This window comes from Hemibagrus wyckioides, linkage group LG02 (assembly GCF_019097595.1).
Source record: "Hemibagrus wyckioides isolate EC202008001 linkage group LG02, SWU_Hwy_1.0, whole genome shotgun sequence".
NCBI lineage: Eukaryota > Metazoa > Chordata > Actinopteri > Siluriformes > Bagridae > Hemibagrus > Hemibagrus wyckioides.
The window spans coordinates 18,353,956-18,377,473 of NC_080711.1; the positions used below are offsets into that span (position 1 = coordinate 18,353,956).

Consider the following 23,518-nt stretch of genomic DNA (forward strand, 5'->3'; position numbering starts at 1 on the left):
AGAATCGCACCACCCAAGCTGCTAGGCCTTTGAGCAAGGCCCTTGGCCCTCACTGCTCCAGGGGCGCTGTATCATGGCTGACCCTGTGCTCTAACCCCAACCCACGAAAGTTGGGATATGCGATGAAAAAAATTTACCATTCTGTAATGTAAATGTGACAAAGGCTTCTATAGTTGGTTCTCCCACCATGACCCTGACCATTAGTTACAGGTTTTTATTCCAGTCTAGCAGGATCCCAGTCCTGATGCTCGCCTCTCATGCCCTGATAGCCACTCTAGCAGGCACTACATGCAACAGACCACTATAAAAGGAAACCAAAGTGATGCTTGAAGTAACTGATTTCATGCACATTACACACACACACATCACTCTGCGACATGGCATCAACACCATGCTAGAAAACTCGTTATCCACACAATTATTTGAGCTGAATCAAATTAAGAGACAATAAAAAATCTAACGATGAACTCAACATTCAGTATGGAAATGACTTCTGAAGAAATCTGAAGTGCCGTTTTCATTTTAGCATGCTGTCTTCCTTTATAACGATGTACACCAATCAAACTAATAAACAGAACAGTGCGTTATGGGTATTCGCCGAAAGAGCATGAGAATAGTGCACTATATAGTGAACAGGGAGTAATTTTAGACACAGCATCTCTCTCTCTCTCTCTCTCTCTCTCTCTCTCGCTCTTTCTGACACACACTGTTAGTCACACTTCACAGTAAGACCCGCTTGCCTTAATTTGCTTTCACATTCAGTATTGGCTTAAAGGGGTTTACCCTTCATGTGTAACAATGTTATTTATACTGCAATGATGTCAGTGAATTTTCCCTGCTTCCTGAACATAGCTGTACTCCTGAAAAGAAAGACCTTTGTGTTCAGTGTTTTTTGTTTTTTAATAAAAACCTACAAAATATAAGGCATTGCTAATACATCTAATGTTCTGACAAGTAATACTAAATCCACTCGCATGGTTTATTGGATTTGGATATAGACTAGATCGATTTCAGATGTTTTCTCAGTAAGGTTGTACAGCAGGTAGCAGTGCTGCCTCACAGCTCTAGGATCTTCTGATTTTTTTTTTTTTTACATGTTTTTACCATGTTCTCTAATTTCTCTGGTTTCCCCAACACTAAATGACCCCTTTGATGCATTCCCATTCAGTGTGTGTCTCTAAATGTCACCCAGTGTTCCCAGGATAAACTGGATAAAGCCAACACCAGGATAAACATTATACTTCATTTTTGCACTCACTCACTGGTCACTATAGGAAGACTGCACAATACTGGGTAGGACCCTCTTTTCTCACAGATCAGTCTTAATTATTTCCCCAATCTGATCATGTTGCATCACAATTGCTTCAGATTCATCAGCTGCATGCTGTGAATCATCTGTTCTGCCATATCCCAAATTTATGTGAGCGTAATTTGCTGTATGTTGTCAGGAACAATACTGAGATAAGTTGTGGCATTCAAACAATGCTAAACATTGTCATCGTGTGAGAAGAAATCCTTCCTCACACTGTTACACCACCACCACTAACTCGTGGAGTCATGCTGTTTCTATAAAATTTTGATTCTTCATATCGAAGCAGAAATCAAGATTCATCAGACCAACTGATACTCCACTCCACTCCTCAGATTTTTGTTCAGGAAGTAGACACTGATGTGTGGTTTTTTCCTGTTCTACCTCAAGGTTCGACAAGTTGTGCATTCATGCAAACAGTGCTGATGCTTTTTAGCTACACTGGACTTCCTGTTAGCTTGAACCTGTCTGGCCATTCTTTTCTGACATCTCTCATTCCTGACCACAGAACTGTTGCTAAAATCCTCCGCTATCTTTCAAGGGTATTGGTCATCATTCACCTTGTCTCACAGCTTCTGTAAATAAAAGCAGCATGAAACAGAATATAGATGCAATGAAGCATGGACAAAAAAGAAAACAACAGGTCAAGCAGCGAAAGAAAGGGCAAAATAATAAAAAAGCTTTGCAAGCAAATGGTCCAAAATGCATCAAAATAACAGAGATTTTGAAATTAAGTTCAAATGGAAGGTCAGACTGATCTGCAAACATGCTTGTGTAACTACAATATTTAATATTTATCTAGCAACTAAAACGGCAACTTGCTGCATAGTTAACATTCTTGTTCATATTTTTTGTTCTAAAAGTGAGATTTAATGTAAAGGTATAATAAAAGTTCCTTTATTAGTAATGCACATAAGAGGAACAGAGATATCACTTTTTTTATCAGTATTCACAGCACAAGAATAAGCGTGAAAGACTATACACCAACCAGGCATAACATAATGACCACCTGCCTAATATTGTATTGGTCCTCCTTTTGCTTCCAAAACGGCCCTAGCCTGTCATGTGTATTCTAACACCTTTCTATCAAAACCAGCATTAACTTCTTTAGCAGTTTGAGCAACAGTAGCTCATCTGTTGGATCGGATCACACGGGCCAGCCTTCACTCCCCGTGTGCATCAGCCATCACCCTGTCGCTGGTTCACCACTGTTCCTTCCTTAGACCACTTTTGATAGATACTGACCACTGCAGACCGGGAACACCCCATTAGAGCTGTAGTTTTGGAGATGCTCTGATCCAGTCGTCTAGCCATCGCAATTTGGCCCTTGTCAAACTCAAATCCTTACACTTGTCCATTTTTCCTGCTTCTAACACATCAACTTTGAGGACAAAATGTTCACTTGCTGCCTCTAATATATCCCACCCACTAACAGGTGCCATGATGAGGAGATAATCAGTGTTATTCACTTCACCTATCAGTGCTCATAATCTTATGCCTGATTGGTGTATATTAGGTCTGAATGAATGAATTCAGAAATGCTCATACTTTCTCAAAAACCCCTGGTTACACCATTTCACTTGACTCTATACAGTTATAGAGAGGAAATGATTTATAATCACACTCTCCGTTGTCACCTAGATGATGATGGGTTTCATTTTGAGTCTGGTTTCTTCCTCATATCATCTCAGGGAGTTTTTCATTTGCTCCTCATGCTTCTGGTTTACCTATTAGGGATAAATATAAACTTTTTTACTTTTCTAATTTTTATTCCAACTCCTGTAAAGCTGCTTTTAATGACTCCCATTGTTAAAAGAGCTATACCTAGAACAAAATTTTTTTCAAACTGGGTAAAACTGTGCATTCCGAAATGCTTTTCTGCTCATCACTGATACAGGGAGTGGTTATATGAGTTAGCATAGCCTTCCTGTCAGCTTGAAGAAGTCTGAGCAAACTACTGTTTTTTTTAGCGTTTAGGTAAAATTTACTGATTCCCTTATTTTGAAGTTTATAGTTTTTTAGTGGATAATTCCATTGTATTTCCATAAATATACAGATGTACAGGTGTATATTACAGCCAGTGTTAAAGTGTTGGAGTGACTGGGCTAGTGTAAGAGTCCTAGTCTGATTTTTTATTTATTTTTTTAATCCCAACCTGGTCTTGACATATCAAGCCAGAACTATTGTCAGAGCTGCTAGAAACCATGCAGACAAGTTTGGATCGCAATTGCCGCACACTGTTTTTCACCATCAGTGAAGAGTTCAACTTCAATAAGATTTCATGATATACCTAGAATAAATCTCCTGTATATGCAAACTGCACTTTTTGATCATATAGTACACAGTTATAGAAGGGAACTTATTTAAAATCGCACTTATTGCACCCGTGTCACCCAGATGAGGATGGGCTCTCTTTTGCATCTCAAGCTTTCTTCCTTATATCGTCTTAGGGAGTTTTTTTTTTCTTCTCGCCACTGGCTTGCTCATTAGAGATTCATTTAAATTCATTCAAATGTATAATTTAGATATCCTGAATTTATATATTTCTGTGAAGCTGCTTTGGAACAATTTTAAAACATTGTGTGTGTCCAATGTTGTGCAAATAAAATGGAACTGAATTATGGAAAATGTATCAACACCTTCTGAGTCAATCATTCAACATTACTGCACAATAAATTATACTTATTATTACAGGATAACATGATTACCAGATGCTTTTGGCTACAGAACCAGGAAACAGGGCACTAAAACTACAACACCTTCAAGCTTTGCACTTTATTTTTACCTTTAAAACACTATAAATACACACGAAACCTTTTATTTTTCACTTTAGGTTTGTCTTTTATGGTTTCAAATAATATACTGCAGTAACAGAAGCTGGTATATAAAAAAAGAGTGCAGTGTGAGCAAGATGTTGGTTCTCTTTCTAGGGAAAGTAACTAACTGTAGGCAAGACAAAGATGTCTGACGAACACCCACATGCACAAGTCACCCAGCAGACAAGACATGAAGTGAAGCATTTATCACTAATTTCCACAAATGGAACAAACTGAGCTGGAGGAAGTGCACTTTTTAGTTAGACTTTCATGCTTAATGCTTAAAAAAAAACAGTATGTACATGTCTGTGGCATATTTTGGATATCCGTCTGACCAGTATCTAAGGCAGGGATGTCCAATCTTATCCGCAAAGGGCCGGTGTGGGCGCAGGTTTTCATTCCAACTGAGCAGAAGCCACATCTGAGTCTACTGAAAGCCAAGATCAGTTGATTAGCCAGTTGGAATCAGGTGTAGCTCTTGCTTGGTTGGAACGAAAACCTGCACCCACACCGGCCCTTTCTGGATAAGATTGGACACCCCTCTAAGTCATTTGTAAAATTGAGCTGATTAAAAGCCTTACGTTTACAATTACCAGGAGGTCAATAGATGTTCATAAAAAAATGAATATTCATGAATATGCAAATTTAATCCATTCACCTGACAGACCTTCATAACAGGGTTGGAAAAATCACTAGGTCATATGTGCTTTTTATACTGTTTATTTGGTACGTTTGTTTAAATCGCCTGATTCTCTGCGTTGCCATGCGCTAGTCATTTTCAAATCCCTCCACCTGCTTCCCTGTGCATACAAAGCAAAAGATGTGGTCTTGTTAATGTGCTTTATTATCTCATCATCATCAACAGTCATATCATGTTATTTGTTGTTGTTTTATGTCTAGTTAATTGGATTTCCAGGCAACCAAAACATGGAATAGGCAGCGAACTGTAGCTCTCACTTTCCCCATTTCCAACAGTGTGTGTTACCATAAAAACCATATTCTGTTCTTTGCTAACGTTAGGTAAGACAGGTAACTAGCTCATCAAGCAGCTAAATCCTCTCAGCTACCACAGGCATGTTTCCACTCTGGCTCCAAAGCTGCACAGATAGATATTCCCTTGAAAGAGACTCATCAGTTCTTAAACGAGTTCCTGTTCCGCACAGCCATTTTGTCCCTATTTGTCTCAAGAATGAGCAAACTGGTGCTTCATGCTAACAGGAAGTGTAATTACCAGTATGTGGAAGTTCATTTATTTACCATCAGTAAGCAGTTTATTCTTTTAAGGGTTGCAGAAGATCCAACTGGACATAATTCTGAATGGGATTCACTTATTTTCCTGCTTACACTCAAGGACAATCGAGCATAGCCAATCTACCTACTGTTTTGATTTCAGATACTGGAAGTAATCAGAGAACACTGACATAATGGGGTTTATACCTCAACCCTGGAGATATAAAGCGTTGTGAGCAAACTACCTGCCCCTAGTGCAACCCCAGCTCATATTTCTTCTATCTGATGCTACGTGGCTGTTAATATCAGTAAGCAGTGTGCGTCTAATAGTGCAGGTGGAGGAGTACGCAGTGAGAACAACACTTCTAATGGCTTGTTGACTCATCGGCTTTCATTAAGCACGGGCTTAACGATCTCCACAGGGCGCGCTTATCTCCCCCACTGCTCATTGCAAAATTAATCCACACATCGCTTATTAAACACTAGCAAGACGATCGCTGTGCTTTATCCGGACGGTAAATCAGCTTCCTGAGGAGCGTCATTATAAACATGGCACAAGCTTCTGTCTAACACAATGAGCTGCAGGAGCTTACATTTACAGCTAACATATCACTCCCAAAGCTGTGAAAGGTTTCACTTTATTAGTATGGCTCTCGTTCCAATAGTTCCAGCTCAATTCTCCTGCTGGAGAAATCTCCTGCTCTCTTTCTAATATTACATTTTCCTTTTTTTGTAAACAAAAAAAGTGCAATTAAAAATAATGGAAATTATATAAAGATATCATTACATGTTTCATTTTTGGCATCCATATCAGATTATTTGCTGTTCGAATTTGCTGGGAGATTATTTTGCTCTTTTGTGGAATCAGGCAGAAAACCGCACTGAAAACTCCACAGAAAGGTGTGAAGAACGGGCTGATTTCTTTCTAGCTTAGACTTTAGATGCATGCAACCTATCTGTTATGGTCATGTCAGGTGATTACACATGGTAAAATGGCCCCACTATACTGACACATCTATAAAACATCATGAGCAATGCAGCACATGTGAAATATATTCACAGGTGTAATGAATGTGAATGAGGTGAACTTTTTTATTTGAGCCAAAGTTCTACCTGAGCAAACTCAAATTCAGCTTTTCCATCAGGAATTCTGAGAAAGCATAGTATGAACCCAGTAGACCATTATGGATTTGAAACACTAAAAGTCACTTTTGAGTTATGATTGTGTGTAAAATATTTGTTTATCGTGATTTTCCATATACACCGACCAGGCATAACATTATGACCACCTGCTTGATATCATGTTGGTCCCCCTTTTGCTGCCAAAACAGCCTTGACCCATCATGCACTGTATATTCTGACACCTTTCTATCAGAACCAGCATTAATGTCTTCAACAATTTGAGCAACAGTAGCTTGTCTGTTGGATCGGATCACACGGGCCAGCCTTCGCGCCTCAAGTTCATCAATGAGCCTCATAATGTTATGCCTGATCGGTGTATGTAAGCCATCTAGGTTTGAGATCAAAAGATGAACATGTGACATTACATGTGGCAATTACCTTGCTCTGATCTGATCTTCAGGTTTCATTTCCTTATAAATACATCTAGATGTCCAGTTGATGACAGACCACCCAATTTGAAGGTGAGCAAAAGTATTGAAACAGCTACTCTTAAAGGATATTAAAGTAAATAACAATTAATGGTTGCGAATCTCTTACTTGCAATAACTGCATCAAGCCAGCAGAATGAACTGACTGAACCAGCCACCAGAGGTGGGCACTAAATGTAATTCGTTACTGTACTTAAGTATCTTTTTCCAGTATCTGTACTTTATTTGTATAGAACATTTAGACTTTTTCCTTTCATTCCACTACACTTTGATGTAACATGTACTCCACTACATTATCCCACATCTCTCATTACTTGTATAAAAAATGTCCTTTTACAGCACAGCAAACCGAGCTACAGCGCAGGCATTATTTTTGACCTACGTATCTTTTCGGTTTCATCAAATGCAGCGAGCGCAAATGGTTCGGGAAAAGCATTAAAACCCTGACCCCATCCTGCCACCTGCACACCCATGACCCGTGGCCTGACTTGCAGGATTTGTTTTAAGTTGTAGAACAGAAGAAAAGCTCTTTCATATTCAGATTCCTGCTCTGCCTCAGTAACATACAACTTCTTCTTACAAGAATTCAACATCATATTTGTGAAAATGTAGAGTCCTGGATAATCATAATGGCCATTTACTTAAATGTGAAATCTAATGTTAGCTCACAACAATGAACTATTACACAGGTTGCTTGTGTATGTGAAAAAATCTGTCATTATTTTAATTACATTGTGTATGGCTAGTTATGCTTTAGTTAGCTAAGTAAGCTAACATAATCAGTAACTCTTGAGCAGCAGTCTATATTAATGTTACTGATGTTATACAGCAACACAATAACCCAATAGCTCAACTTTTATCGTTGATTTTTGACTAGTCACCCAACACTGTTTTATTAAGTGTTTTATCAGGTTTTAATGTGTTAATATCTTAAGTATAACATAAATCTATTTGCTAATCTAATCTAATCCTGCTATTTTACAGCCCCTAATGTTAATTGACATCTGTATCATGATCATTTCTCAGACCTTGTATTAACAGGCATGTGTGAGTGACAGATTCTTCTCACATCAAATGAATAGTTTGTTACAAAAAATGACAACATTAGTGCTAGGATAAATGTGCTTTTCTAGGCTTCTTTCAGGTGCTCATTTTGGGGGGTTTCTCCCTTCGGTCTCCTCATTAGGAGGTGAAATGCATGCGCAGTTGGTTTAAAGTCTGCCGATTATCTTGGCTTGTATTAGACTTCTTGAGTAACATCACCAATATTGCTTAGTGAGCCTGTTCCAGAAGCAGGCATGCAAGCCCAAGCCATTACACTACCTCCACCATGCTTGTATCATTTTGGATCATGAGCAGATCCTTTCTTTCACCATACTTTGGCCTTTCCATCACCATGATATTGGTAACTTTTGTGACTCTCTGTATTTCTTTGTGATTTCCAGTCTTCTGATTCTGATGAGTGGTTTTCATCTTGTGGTATGGGCTCTAAATTTCTGCTTTTAAATTCTTCAAATGGAGGATCGTTGTGCTTTCACCCCTGCCCTGTTGAGGTTGTTGGTGATGTAACTGACTACTATTTTCAGGTTTTCCTTTACAGTTCTCACACTGTTTCTGTCATCAACTGCTGTTGTCTTCCTTCTCTGGTCTTTTTTAATGTCCCATTATTAGCACACCAGTGGATACTTTCTTAATTCAGGCCATTCAAAATTTTGCCCATGCAATGGCTCTGATTGACCTTCCTTTTTTTCTCAGCTTCAAAATGGCTTGCTCTGGTCTTCATGTTGGTTTAACAACAAACAAACCCCAGGGCTCGAACTAAGAGCAGACATTAGCTAATAAGTGTTTAAACAATCGATAGAACAGGGCACAACTTGGCAGCAAGAAACACCTGTTAATTAACATGTTCCAATATTTGTGGTGCGTTCAAATGAAAGTCATTTAACACATCTAGATGTAAAAATGGTGAAAGTCTGATCTGTCATCTCATATTCATCTACTGATCTGAAGCCAAAATTTCTTCAGTGTATCGTAAAGTGCTGTTTCAGAGGGGACTGTAGTTTATCCTACATCATTCTAAGGCGGCGATGAGGCCTTGTGATAAAATGCTCAACCCTAATAGTCTCATTGTCACACTATTGATAGATCCATCTAATGCCACAACCAGCCATCACTGTTAATTGCTCTCTCTCTCTCTCTCTCTCTCTCTCTCTCACTCAGTTTGTTTAACAGTTGCTCTCTCTAGTTGTATAATGAAGACAAGGCTCTATGTAAGTACAAGGCAGATTAAAAAATATATTTTAGTCAGTCACTGTTTTCATTAGAGAGTCGTTAGGCAGAAAAGTCTACAAGTACACAGCTGTTTATAGAAAGAGTGCCAAAATAACAGTCTAATGAAAAGATTTGACAGTTGATGTTCATTCATTCATCTTTAGTAATTACTTTATCCTGGTCAGGGTCACAGCGATGTTTATGTTCCGTTCATTTATTAAGTAAATAAAAAAAAAAAAGACACTTCATTTCCATAAAGGCCATAAACCATAAAGGCACATTAGAATTTCTATGAATAATAATTCATTGTTCATGATATTAATCACTTACTTGCTTACTTACTTTCAGTAATCATCCTTATCCTAGTCAAGGGAATCTGGCGCTACCTTGGATATGCCATTACACACACACACACACACAAACACATAGTCACACACACACACACACATAGTCACAATTTTATCTTAGCTACATGGAAAATATGTGAAACCACATGAAGAGCATTCAAATCACCCAAGCTCAGGATACAACCTAAGACCCAGGATCTGTGAGATGGGAACGCTACCTGCTGCACCACCACACTGCCTTCAGTGATTTCATGCATAAAATTTTGTGTCAAAGCTACCAGAGAGAGTAAATTGGTTCAGCTTAGTTGGTTCAAGCTGAATCACAGCATTGTGGGCTAAAACAGCCATTTTTTCTCATTCTAATGAATCAGGACCACTCCTTTTAAATTAGTATGCAACACTGTATATCTATTAGCATATAAGGATCAAATAGTGTTAAACAAATTTGATCAGAATCTAACAATGTGATTGCTGATATAACAGAGCAGAATGTCATCACTTATTTGTGTTGTTAGAACTACTGTAAGTAAGCACACATGGCAGGGTTTGCTGTTAAAATGAGGAAAATCATCCATGACAGGATTATATAATGTGGCTTAATGTGGCCTTAAATTTACTGTAACCATCTAGAAGTGGATTATTTTCCTATAACTGCATGTCCCTAAATGTCTTGTAATTCATCGCAGCAATTCTCCTCTCACACCAACCTCTCTTTGGTTCTCTGTGTTGTTAATGCATAAATAAATCCTCCTTAAGATTTTCCAAGGTGGAAAACTTACTGACTTTTGAAAAAGTCTGAGACTAAAGACGCCATTCCAGTAGTGTTAAATAAAAGCCCCCTAACAGAAAGCTAACCCAGATTGATAAGTATATAATTGATAGTACCCATGTTTTTAAACCCATGTATTGTTAGATTTAGATTATGTATGTATGTGGATCATCTGTCATAACCTGTGAAATAGCTGTTATTATTAGAAACATATTAGAACAATTGCACTAATAAGAAGCTCTAATCATAACTGATATCACTTATATTACCATAGGCACAATAAGAATCTCGTACACTCTTACAGTATGAAACCTAGAAGCGCAGTGTATAACAGCCTTCAGCTATTGTGTGATTTGTGCTATGAGAAAAAAAGAACTAGGAATTGTTGCATGTTTTTTTCCCCAGACAAAAATAAGAACTGCTTGTGAGCAGTCAGGAAATAAATAGACATAAATACACCGATCAGGAATAACAATATGACCACCTGCTTTATATTGTGTTGGTCCCCCTTTTGCTGCCAAAACAGCCCTGACCCATCATGCACTGTATTCTGACACCTTTCTATCAGAACCAGCATTAACTTCTTCAGCAATTTGAGCAACAGTAGCTAATCTGTTGGATCGGATCACATGGGCCAGCCTTCGCTCCCCCATGTACATCAATGAGCTCATGACACTGTTGCTGGTTCACCACTGTTCCTTCATTGGACCACTTTTGATAGATACTGACCACTGCTGACCAGGAACACCCCACAAGAGCTGCAGTTTTGGAGATGCTCTTAAGTCAATAAGTGATTAGTTGCTGGCAAACAATAGTGATCAGTAAATAGTCATTGGAAATATAAGCTTGTTTAACTCATGTCTAGTCAAGTCAACACACTAGTGATGGGTCAATCAAATCTGCTCTCAACTCGTATAACCAGTACTGGTATAACTGGAGCACTTTTGATGGCAAGTCTGGACTTTCAGGCGCATCACATCATAGTCTGATCATAGTCTTGAATCATAGTCTGAGGCCAGGCCTAATAAATCAACAACAATCCAGAGCTGGTGCCAGGCAGCAGATCAACATGCTAAAATCATTTTAAGATCTTTAAACTATCATAATGCACAAACCCACAAAAAATAAGTCTACTCAGTAATTTCCACTAATTAGTATTTATAGACCCTGAAGGCCCTATTCTGAATTTCAGTATAAATTTGCACACTTGACTGTTTCTGTAGATTTAATTATTGGAGAAATAAATGTTCATTTTGATAATCCACTAGATCTGCTGAGAACAACGTTTGTGTCCATTCTAGACTCATTACGATGGACATACCCTTGATTTAATATTGATGCTTGGATTAAATATAGAGAACCACACCAGTCTGAAGCTATTTCAGATGACTTCAATATTCGTTTAAAATGGGTCTATAGTCAGTTTATGCACTTCGTTGGACTCACATCAAGTATACAATCAAGTCATCTTTTTTTAAAATAAAAAAATATATACTGTGGTTGATTGGTTCACCCACAGAACATGATCAGGTAATTATATGCTTAGAGTCACCCTTAAAAGGTTGTTTGTCAATGGCAAAACTGAAATGGAAAATTTTCAGTATTAACTTACAGTCAGTCAACTAACTAGTTGATAACTAACTATGTAGAAATAAATATGACCGCATCAGTAGATCGATTAGAATCTTTTACTCCAATTTAACAGACAGAACTAATTTAACATCATCAGTTTTATCAACTTGTGTACTAGATCCTTACCTACATATTTCTTTAAAAGGATACTACCAGAAATAATCGAACCTCCATTAAATTTAATCAACCCCTACCTTACCACTGGCTAGGTACCTAAATCCTTTAAACTAGCAGTTATCAAACACTGACCTTGACTTTTGTTAGCTGTCTTTCTAAGAACCCACCCCATCAAACCTCCCCGTTATGTCTAAGATTCTAGAAAAGGTTGTAGGACAGCAGTTAGGGTCACACTTGCATAGTTATAACACTTATTCAGTGATTTATTCAGGATTTATGCCTCATCATGGCCCTGAAAAAGCACTGGTTAAAGTGATAAATGACTCATTGACAGCAGCTCATACCACAGACCATTCTATTCTTCTTGATGGACTACAAAATCCTGTTATCTGATCATTATCAGTTTGTAGATGCAAAAGATGCTTTCTCAATGCATACAAAAGTCTCGTTTGGTGTTCTGAAAGGCTTTGTTCTAGGCTCACTACTCTTTTCTATATATGTGCTACCTCTGGGTTCATTTATTTGGAAACATGGCACTATCTCCCATCGATATCTCTATGAGTAATGGCTTACAGTTTGGTGCCAATTATGAAAAGATGATTGGTTACAGGTTGTTCTTAAGACTTCTCAAGTCCACATGTCATCGCAAGGAGTGTATTCTTGCCATTGTTGCACATTAGGGATCTAAATCCAAATCTAAATTCAGATTTCTTTAAAGCTTATGTTAGGGGGTTTCTACCATGTGTGTTTCCTCCGGGGATTCCGTTTTCCTCTCCCCGTCCAAAGACATGCGTTGTTGACTGAATTTCATCTTTAAATTGTCTGTAGTGTGTAAATGGGTGTGTGAGTGTGTGTGTGTACCCTGTGATAGACTGACATCCTAGAGAATAGATGGATGGATGGATGGATGGATGGATAGATGGATAAATAGATGGATAAATGGATGGATGTGAGCTGGAGAGATCTACAAAGTGCAGGGGTCTAAAGTCACAAAACGGCAACAATGTCACTAAGTTGGTGAGACGTTTTAAAGGTGTATTGAATATAAAGGGCATCTTGGTTTTAAATTTTGAAGCCAACAAAATGCCTCATGTCGGCAGAGATTAAAGTAGGGGTGGAGTTTCAAAATGGTGCATTTGTCAACATTGTGTGAGAACAGCAAGGTAACATGTCTGAAAATCAGTGGCTGAATTCTCCAAACAGTCTAAGCATGTATCTGAACAGCTAAGCACTTATCTGTGTGTTGTGTGTGAGGAGAACAGATTGCAGGCAGTAAAGACAAACAAGGCCAAATTGGTTCAGGTAAAAAACAATTCAAGGGATGTTCAAGATGATGTTACTGATCTGGACATTAACAGCGCACCCACAACAGGAAATTGAGGAAGTCCATGGGCGTAATGTTATTTGCGCTTGTCCATTTCTCATTTTCACTGTAATTCCCTGCCAAGTTTTTGAAAGACTCTCTCATGGACTAGCTAGCGTTATGTTGGCGTAGCTAAATATAACCATGGCAGTAATGACCTAGTAATCAAACACAAATATGAGTGTTAATGAAAACGAGAAAGAAAATGTTAACTTTCATCGTTCAGTCGAAGTAGCAGATCTTTCCACCATGACTCTCACAGTGAACAGAATTATGAGCGTTCAATGCAGATGCCCAATACTTGTCTAGTGCTATCTTCATACCTGTCCATATGCTGCTTTCCAAATGAGACAGACCTTAATTCCTTCCATAATGCCTTTGTATGCAAGCTAACAGAAAATGGAAATGAAAAATGCTGAGAGTTTATGTTAATATTGTGTTAACTCTGTTTGCTAAAAAGCAGTATTCTGAGCGTGCTTAATTCGCTTTCCTTATTTCGCAGAAAACACAATAAAAATTAGTGTCAACCTGCTTGAATGCGTTTAACTACTGTAGCATATAAAAACGGCTTGAATAAATGATAAAAATATTCATTATTCATCCATTCCTGTGGTTTAAAACACAGACAGAATAAACCACTTAAGTTACATTATAGATAAAAACGGAGTTTCAGCAATATCCTACAAAGAAGAGACATGATTTTTCCATTACTATAGCCACACACACACACACACACACACATTTGTCTTACAGTCCTACTATGTCAGTGTAAGGAGCTTACACTCATACAAGTTAATTAATGATACAACAACACCTAAATTTATAGCTATTCATATTTGTCATAAATAAATAAATAAATTGATGTCATTGCTGCTTGCTCTTCGCAACCACACATAAGTACAAGTACTACACCTTGTACAAACACTGTGAGAGATTACTGTGTATGCATGTGTTTTGTGTGCGTTTTTTTCCAGATTTGTGTTTTTCTAATAGTAGCGCTAATGCTCATTGTGTACATGAATGCACATAGCTCTATTTGGTTAAGATTAAATTTACATCAAAACCTTTTAGATAGACACACTGTTGTAAACACTAATGAGTGTCTATTACGCAAGCAGATGCTGCCTCTTACATTGGGAAAATACTGCTAATTGTTGTATTTAGCTGCCTGTGTGTGTATCCAATTCCCTCCACAACATACTGGATATGGATTGTATATCTTTGTCTATGTACAGCCTATACATTGGAACCCTATAAAATCAATCAGAAGAGTGTGATCCCTAAGCCACTTTATACTGCAGTTGTACCACGGTCATCTAATGTTGGCAGAAATGTTGGCAAATAAATAAATATGATCATATAATGATGTGGGACACAATCTCTTTTCATAGACTAAAGCAACCGAGCAGATGCTAGTCCCTTTCGTATTAATTTAATTTCCATCCAGACGTGAGGATTTTAACATAGAGGAGACAAAAAGGTAATTACAGATGTCATCCAGGGAAACTAATCCTGTCTGGATAGGTGTGTGTGAGTGTGTGTGTGTGTGATGTCACAAAGATTTGACAGTTTTCATCTCATGGGGACTCCACTTGGCCCTGTGACTTGACTTGAAATCAGTGGAGAGACTTGAGATAGACCTGCAACTTAGAGACTTGAGTCTTGATTTGAATGTCAGCTCAAAGACATGACTCATGAGATATAGATCAGCTCAGAGGCTTAAGATTTTACTCAAATGTCAGCACAGAGAATTGGTCTTGCAGCTCTGAGACATTAGCCTTGACTTGAATGTCAGCTCAAAGACTTTAAGCGCAACTTGTATTTGAGCTCAGAAACTTGAGACCTGTCTGAAACTTTGAGACTTGCAGAACAGCGACTTGAGACTTGTCTTAGATGTGCAGCCCAGAGACTTGAGACTTATCTTAGACTTGCAGCTCAGAAACTTGAGACTTGTCTCAGACTTGCAACTCCAATAATTGTCTTAGACTTGCAGCTCAAAGTCTTGTCTTACACTTGCAGCTCCAATACTTGTCATAGACCTGCAGCTCAAAAAACTGAGACTTGTCTTAGGCGTCAAGCTCAGAGACTTGTCTTAGACTTGTAGCTCAGAGACTTGTCTTAGACTTGCAGCTTAAAGACTTGAGATTTGTCTTAGACTTGCAGCTCAGGATCTTTAGACTTGTCTTAGACTTACAGCTTAAAGACTTGAGACTTGTCTTAGACTTGTAGTTCAGAGACTTGTCTTAGATTTGCAGCTCAAAAACTTGATACCTGTCGTAGATTTGCAGCTCAAAGACTTGAGACGTGTCTTAGACTTGCACCTCAAAGACTTGCCGTAGACCAGCAGCTCAAAGACTTGAGACTTGTCTTAGACTTGCAGCTCAAAGACTTGAGACTTGCAGCTCAAAAACTTGAGACTTGTCTTAGACTTGTAGCTCAGAGACTTGAGACTTGTCTTAGAATTGCAGCTCAAAGACTTGTCTTAGACTTGCAGCTCAGAGACTTGAGACTTGTCTTAGACTTGCAGCTCAAATACCTGTCGTAGATTTGCAGCTCAAAGACTTGAGACGTGTCTTAGATTTGCACCTCAAAGACTTGCCGTAGACCAGCAGCTCAAAGACTTGAGACTTGTCTTAGACTTGCAGCTCAAAGACTTGAGACATGTCTTAGACTTGCACCTCAAAGACTTGTCTTAGACCAGCAGCTCAAAGACTTGTCTTAGGCTTGCAGCTCAGAGACTTGAGACTTGTCTTAGACTTGCAGCTCAAATACCTGTCGTAGATTTGCAGCTCAAAGACTTGAGACGTGTCTTAGACTTGCACCTCAAAGACTTGCCGTAGACCAGCAGCTCAAAGACTTGAGACTTGTCTTAGACTTGCAGCTCAAAGACTTGAGACGTGTCTTAGACTTGCACCTCAAAGACTTGTCTTAGACCAGCAGCTCAAAGACTTGTCTTAGGTTTGCAGCTCAGAGACTTGAGACTTGTCTTAGACTTGCAGCTCAAAGACATGAGACTTTACTCAAACAGACTAAAGACTTGAAACTTGGCTCAAATATCACCTCAGACACTTGAGACATGACTCAGACTAGCAGCTAAGGGTCTTCTGACCTAAAAACTAACATGTCAACCACTGAAATCTTTCTGCTTGTTTGAACAGCCCTATTTACTGACCACACTCCTCAACCCTGTAGAAAAATCCTAATAATTGTTCCTACATCTGTGGGTGGCATGTCACAGCCCACGAGGCATACTTTCATGGTTGAAAACCATCTGGAAAACATCTCCGAATGAATCGTCCAGACCATCATTAAAGTCCACCCACACTAACCACCGCCACTGCTTCCACTGAGTGTGAGATCAATATAGCTGCTTTGTGTATGAGATAAGATTCTCCAGCGTGAATTCTTTCACAGTGGTTTGCTGAGGATGACTCCTGGAGACTGAGAGGTGTATCAGAGACGGATCTACACCCACTTCTTCCTCAATTCACACGCTCGTTAGGAATCTTGGCAGGTTTTATTACCTTGGCAGCGTCTTGGCTACCTGGATAACAACGACACTCAAAACCCATATCAATCCCATGCCTCCAGGAGATTTGATGATTTCAATAAATGTAGCAACACAATTATGTGAGTTTCTTGATTTGTGTTTCTATAGTGATGATGACTTTAATATGTATGGCTCCCAAATCATTGCTTAAAGATGTTTGGTTTTTCTGAGCTTTCCCTTACTTGTTTTTTTTTTTTCTTTGGCAATTGTATGTTTGATGTTTGTTGTCTGTTTTAATGCTTTACTCTTCTGCTGGTTGCCTGGTGTGCACACCCAATCCTGGACGGCACGTTTCCCCAGGCCTTCATCCAACATGCATTATTATGTTCCATGTTTTGCTGCTTCAGGGAAATTTTTCAATATCATGTTATCCAGTCTTCATCCCACATTTCCTCAGCTTCCAAAAAAAAATAGCAAAGCCATCACATGGGCAACCATAAGAAAACTGAATCTTCATTGGGTTAGAAATGAGATCCAGATTCTTAGACTAGTAGATTAAACTTACAAACCTGGAAGACAAAATCTCCGCATTAAACACCATATCAAGTGCTGTAACATCAAGCCCAATGAACATGAGCAACCGAACACTGACTTGTCTTTCTAGAGCTCCATTACCTCAGTTACTATTCTTAAATCCCTATTTTTCTTATCCCTGAGGGATTCTAGAAGATTTAACTGAGCTTTTTCTGTAACATGAAGCTGGTTTGTGTGGTAAATTAGTCCATTCCCCAGCCAAGGTAATGCTGTAGCTGTAATGGTTTAGCTATTCCTGTTTAGCTGTTGCTATTTAACTGTAATGATTTGGCGGTAGCAGTTTAGTTGTAGCAGTTTAGCTGTAGCTGTTGATGTTTAGTTGTAGCTGTTTGGCTGTTGCTGTTTCTGTTAAGCTATTCCTGTTTGGCTGTAGCTGTTTAGTTGGAATGATTTAGCTGTAGCTGATTAGCTATACCTGTTTAGCTGTAGCTGTATAACTGTTAGTGTTCAGCTGTTCCTGTTTAGCTGTAATAATTTAGCTGTAGCTTTTTCTGTTTAGCTATTCCAGTTTAGCTGTTGTTATTTAGCTGTAGCTGTTTACCTGAAACTATAAAGCTGTAGCTGTTTAGCTGTAGCTGTTAAGTAGTAGTGGTTCAGCTGTAGGACAAACTGTGCTTTTCAGTATGTCTCATATACACTGTGGATATTGTCCCTTGTCATTTGGTTTTTATTGATAGATGTTAGATTTCTGGCTAATATGTTGTACCCTATGTAGTTAGCATGCACAGTGAAGTTCACATGCTCTGATGATGCTGTGGTTAATGGTGAGGAGGTTTGTCCTGCTCTTCTCCCAACTGTTTGTGATGATTGCTGCTGCCGTTGTCCGCCGTCCATCCCACCTAATAGCCGCCCCGCATGATGCTTCACGCATCTCTGCATCTCCACATCATGACATTCACATTGCTCCTGCCTAATGCTATTGTGGACATTCAGATTATGGGTGTGTTTCCTTCGGAAATGATATGTGAGGTGACATTGAGTGTGGGGAAGACACTAGAAAAGCCAGCAGAATATTTTTCTTGACAAACCTTGCTGAGCAGAAGGAGGAATATCTGTCTCTCTCTCTCTCTCTCTCTCTCTCTCCTGTTGTCGTTCTTTCTTTCTGTTTCTCTCAGTCTCTTTTAGGCGGGAGAGGCCTGTTTCCAAGGTGACGTGTGAGTCTGTGTGTGTGTGTGTATACAGTGAGTGATGTGAGTGTGTGTGACAGGTTGTGCTCTCCCCGAGGGCGGATTTCTCTTATCCTCACTCGTTCTTTGTGCTTTCGCTCCCTTATTCCCTTGCACCCCCCCCCCCACTCGATTCCCCTAAACACACTCCCCTGAGACCTACTGCATTAATCACACACTTCTCCATCTCTCTCTCCTGCACACACACACACACACACAATAACACTCTGTTACAGAGATACAGACAGATTACTAGAGAGACAAAACCATAAATTATATTATTATGCATCATTAGTGTTATTACATGTCAGTTTCTGTCTCACTTTTCATAATTATAAAATAACAGGCATGTCACAAAAAGGGTCTGGAGGTAGCCTTGTGGAATGGTGTGAGATATAATGTAGATTAGCGGCAGATTCTTAGGTTGTCATGTTATCTTCAGAGATTCCTAACAGAACGAAAGGAAAAACCTTGTGAGATGACGAACAGGACTGGAAAGGGAAACCTTAGTAATTCATTCAGCAGCATTTCTATTTTGTCCAACATGATCTGCATCCTCACAACACTTTTTTTTTCCAGATTCTTTCTGATAACATGCAGTCTGAGCGATGTGATCATGCTTAATCGTCATTATTCAAAACTCAGTGAGTCTCGATCAGAGGTCTGAGGTACATTGGAGGTTCAAGGAGGTACAAGTCCTAGCCAAATCCAAATGACTAGCTCCATTGAAAAAAAACCAGCCATGAGGTGCTATTTGCTTTTGTTAGAATAAACATGTCCTACATCCTGCACGTCTCAATTCAAGGCTTCATCCAGACATCCAGACACTTTTTTTTTATCCAAAATGTCTCAGACGTGACTGTGCAAACCGTCGTCCGTGTCCTTGTCGTAGGTGATACACTGATAGAAATAATAAACCACTGATTATTTGTTAAATGGTTTCAATTTGCACGCAAAAGGTAACTGTCCGTTCCAGCTGCCTTTTTTTCCCCACCTTTTCACACCCATGTGTTGAAATATCACCAGCAGAGCGCTGACCTGTTAATCATAATCACTTGTGACTGCAGGTCACAACACAAAGTCATTCCTATTTTAGTTATTTGTCAGTAGACGCCTTACCGTGGTGTGTATTTTTGGTCATTTTTAACAGCTCAAATTCTTGACAAATAGAAAATCTATAAATTTCTAGGATTTATGCAACCCACTGCGTTCGACGAAACTTGGCATGAAGTCTTTCTAGAACAAACACCCTGTTCTCGGTGGTTTTTTGATCAGCATGTCTTTAAATTTCCAGGTGGTGGAGAGATGAAAAGTTATATGTGGAAAGCTCATTGAAGTGTTGGAATAAATTTCTTGTTTTTAAACCTGATGACCAAAAACAAGCTTATTCTGTCGAGCCAGTACACAGTGTGATTGTATACTGTGGTAATGATGGTTTATACTAATCCTACTATTCAACACTGACAATTTGCATGGTATATTTATTTCCTCACAGTGAAAATGAATCTCAGCACCTGGGATAAATGACAGTCAAAGACCTAAAAAGCTGGACCTGCACAATAATGAAAGATTAGTGGCCCATTTTTTCATTTTTTAATTCTAAATGGCTCTAAGGGAGTTTTAATTCAGGAAATGAAAATAAAAACCCTGTAAAAGCAGCCTTAAAGGCTTTACAGCCTGCAGTGAATCGGCTTTGAACAAATTTCGCATTAAGACAAATAATCACTCACATTCTGAAGTCTACTGCTACACCTGTCATCATTACCTCGACTCTATGAAGCCTGACTTTTTGTTTAGCTATCTTTAGCTATTATTGGGTTGATGAGCATGTTTGTGTCTGCTGGACCAGTGGGAAGATGTGTCTTGACAGTGTGAGAATGAATCACCCTTGCTCCCAGGTTGAGTTGATGTCCCAGTTCTTGTGTCATGACTAAACCCAACTGGGAATTTTTTCTTTTTGTAAAATATGCTAGTAATGGAACATCACTTTTTGGTTAACAATGCATATAAAAAATATATATATACGTTTTCTTACATTCATGTCTTTCATTAAATTTGCTTGTGACATGACGTGTAAGAGCTGCGTAGAGCAGGCGTTCATACTGCTTTATGCCTTTGGAATCAGGTGTTGCATAAAGTAGTGCTGATGAAATGACTCAGCTATCATCAGCTCCGGATCGCTCGCTTTATAAACAGTGTCTGCTTTACATTTAGTAGCTATTTTGCATTGACAATGTGCAGACTTGTCGCGCAGCAGCTCCTACTACTACCTTTAGGACAAATTTCTCGGTACGTGTGGTTATGTGGAATGATTTATTGCTGTTTAATTCAGTGACTGCTTTATTAAAGGGCAGGGTCATGGTGGATCTGGAGCCTGTTAGGGGAACAAGAGTGCAAGGCAGGAATACAACCTGGATGGGATGGGAGTCAGGGCACCACACACACACACACACGTAGTGACATGACAGTGTGGCTGATGCATTTTTGGGAGTCAGGAAAGAATCGGAGAACCAAGAGAAAGCCTGAGCTGAGATGGGCGGGACCACGTGAAACTCTATACAGATGTGACCCTAAGCTCAGAATCACACCCTGATACTGTGTCACGTCGCTGTAAAGTTTTAAATTAAATTAAATTTACTGGATATAACTCTTCGCTATTTCTTTCTTACTGTCATTTCCATACAATATGTGTACACTATTAACATATATGTTAATTGCCAAGCTGCCGGACCTAAAATTTTTGATGTGTAAAGTCAAATTCAAATACACAACCAAGTCCAAGGTAGGAGTGAAAATACGAGTTAATAAGGGAACTGAACGGCTCGAACGTCCATATTCTTCTTTATATTTCACAATTTATGTTGGAATTATTCACAGATGAGCTGGAAAACATCTGTCAATTCATCTTCAATAACTGCTTTATCTTGGTCAGGGTTGTGGTGGATCCAGAGGCTGGGCGTGAAGCAGGATTACATGCTGGATGTGACAGCAGTCCAGTGCAGAGCATCACACACACACACTCATACATACGCCCTAATGAGCAGTTTTAGTCATAGCTTCATGCATGTTTTTGAGAGGTGGGAGAATACTAATGGACCTGGATGGAGACACAGGAAGAACATGCAGAGAATCTCCACACAGTACCCCAAGCTCAGGATCAAACCGGGGACCCTGGAGCTGTGAGGCAGCTACCCGCTGCGCCACCATGCCGCCCACGTCTCTGTAATGAAAATATGAAACAATGTTGTCTACACACACACACACACACACAAACTCTCACTCTGTCTCTCTCTCTCTTTCTCTCTCAGGACTGTTATATTGATCTTTATTGGAATGAAGGTAGATCGAAATAAAATAAATGGTTAAAAGAGATGGCCTGAAGCAATAGGTGAAAGCAGTGCCAAGGTGTAAACAGAATGCTTTTACCTTCCAGGCAGCAGGTTCGCCACAATCCGGAGTGGGTCATCACTTCCTCGTTTTTCCTGCTAGTTTCGTTTTCATGGTTGACTTTGGTTTTACACACTCCTCTGGAGTAAAGCCAGTAGTCTGTGCCCACTGCGATGGTCATGAGGCTGAAGGCGGCAAACGCGCCCACTGTAGTGATGAGCATCTGCACTCCTCGGTCACACAGCAGCATCTCTCGGCATGCAAAACTCGAACATACACAAATGTCACGTCTGAATGTGTCGCTGGTGCGATAATAAATCAATTCACCATAGTGCTGCTAGTTATAGTCAGTGATGTTGACGCGATGTAGCTTTCCTGTCATTAGCGCCGATCAACTTCTCCGCTCGATCTGGTAGCTAGATGACCCTGTTTGAAATCCGTTGCACATAATTGTTGGTATTCTCTTCAATTTCTTACCAACTTTTTTTCCCCGTCTCAGGTCAGAAATTTTCAAAATGGCTCCAAGCTGTGGAATAAAAAAGGAAGAAGAAGAAGAAGAAGAAGAAGCTTTTTCTTTTCTTTTTCTTTTCTTTTGAAAAGAGTTCTTTCAAAGCCACATGCCGTTAATGGAACATTTTACCCTGAAGTACCCTGAATTAAATAGACCAGCAATGACAGAGGATACCGAATCTACAGTTTTGCTGATTTTTTGAGCTAAATCTCGGCTAAAATCAAATAACAATTATATGCAAATATGAATTAATTCATACAATTGTCCTTCACTTTGTTAATCCAGCAAGAAAAGCTCTTTCCCGCGACGACAGCAGACGTTTTCCTTTCGAGTCTCAGACGGAGGCATGTTATCCGTGTCATTTTCCCGACCTGCCATGTTTCCCTCAGTGAGAGTAAAGAAGCCGATCAGAAACGGTGTGCTGATATTAACCCCACCGCCGTGGTAGAAATGATGATGCTTCTGTCCTGCTGCTGCTCCTCAAATGTGACTCTACAGAAAAGATGAGCGGCTTTTGGAGCGCTCTGATATGGAAAGCCAAAAGAGACGAACACGCGGAGAATTTATACGTATTCGAGCGAGGAATCAATCACGACGGTGTGTATTGCTATATTAATACACCAAACGCAAATAGCTTGTGTTCTTATATTATATTACATATGTCATATGACACCCTCCAATGATATTTAATTCACTAAAATCAAACACCTTATGAGTTAGAACTGTGTACACTACCACGCAGTGGAATGCTCGAATCTGATTGGTCTGCATTATTTCTGTAGAACTGAACAGATCGAATAATAGTTTCATGACTTATAGACCCTTTTCTTGTCAGAAAGATCGCGTTTCGTTAGTTTTTTTTTTTTTTTTTAAACAGTGACTGGTTAGTATCCCAATTTATCTGAC

At 39.2% G+C, this 23,518-nt stretch overlaps 1 protein-coding gene across 2 annotated transcripts in view; it reads right to left on the reverse strand.

Annotated features, from left to right (window-relative positions):
• cacng3b (calcium channel, voltage-dependent, gamma subunit 3b) overlaps positions 1 to 23,118 on the reverse strand; it is a 42,338-nt gene extending 19,220 nt beyond the window's left edge. The window contains exons 1-2 of one of the 2 annotated variants that reach the window (XM_058405893.1): positions 22,872 to 23,118; positions 22,141 to 22,627 (exon numbers count right to left, since the gene is read on the reverse strand). In XM_058405893.1, coding sequence (XP_058261876.1) covers positions 22,141 to 22,351 — 211 coding nt within the window. In that variant the 5' untranslated portion in view covers positions 22,352 to 22,627; positions 22,872 to 23,118. Of the gene's footprint in view, positions 1 to 22,140 lie in introns of both variants that reach the window. The other variant, XM_058405883.1, reaches the window with a different exon arrangement.
• Positions 23,119 to 23,518: the final 400 nt, after the last annotated feature.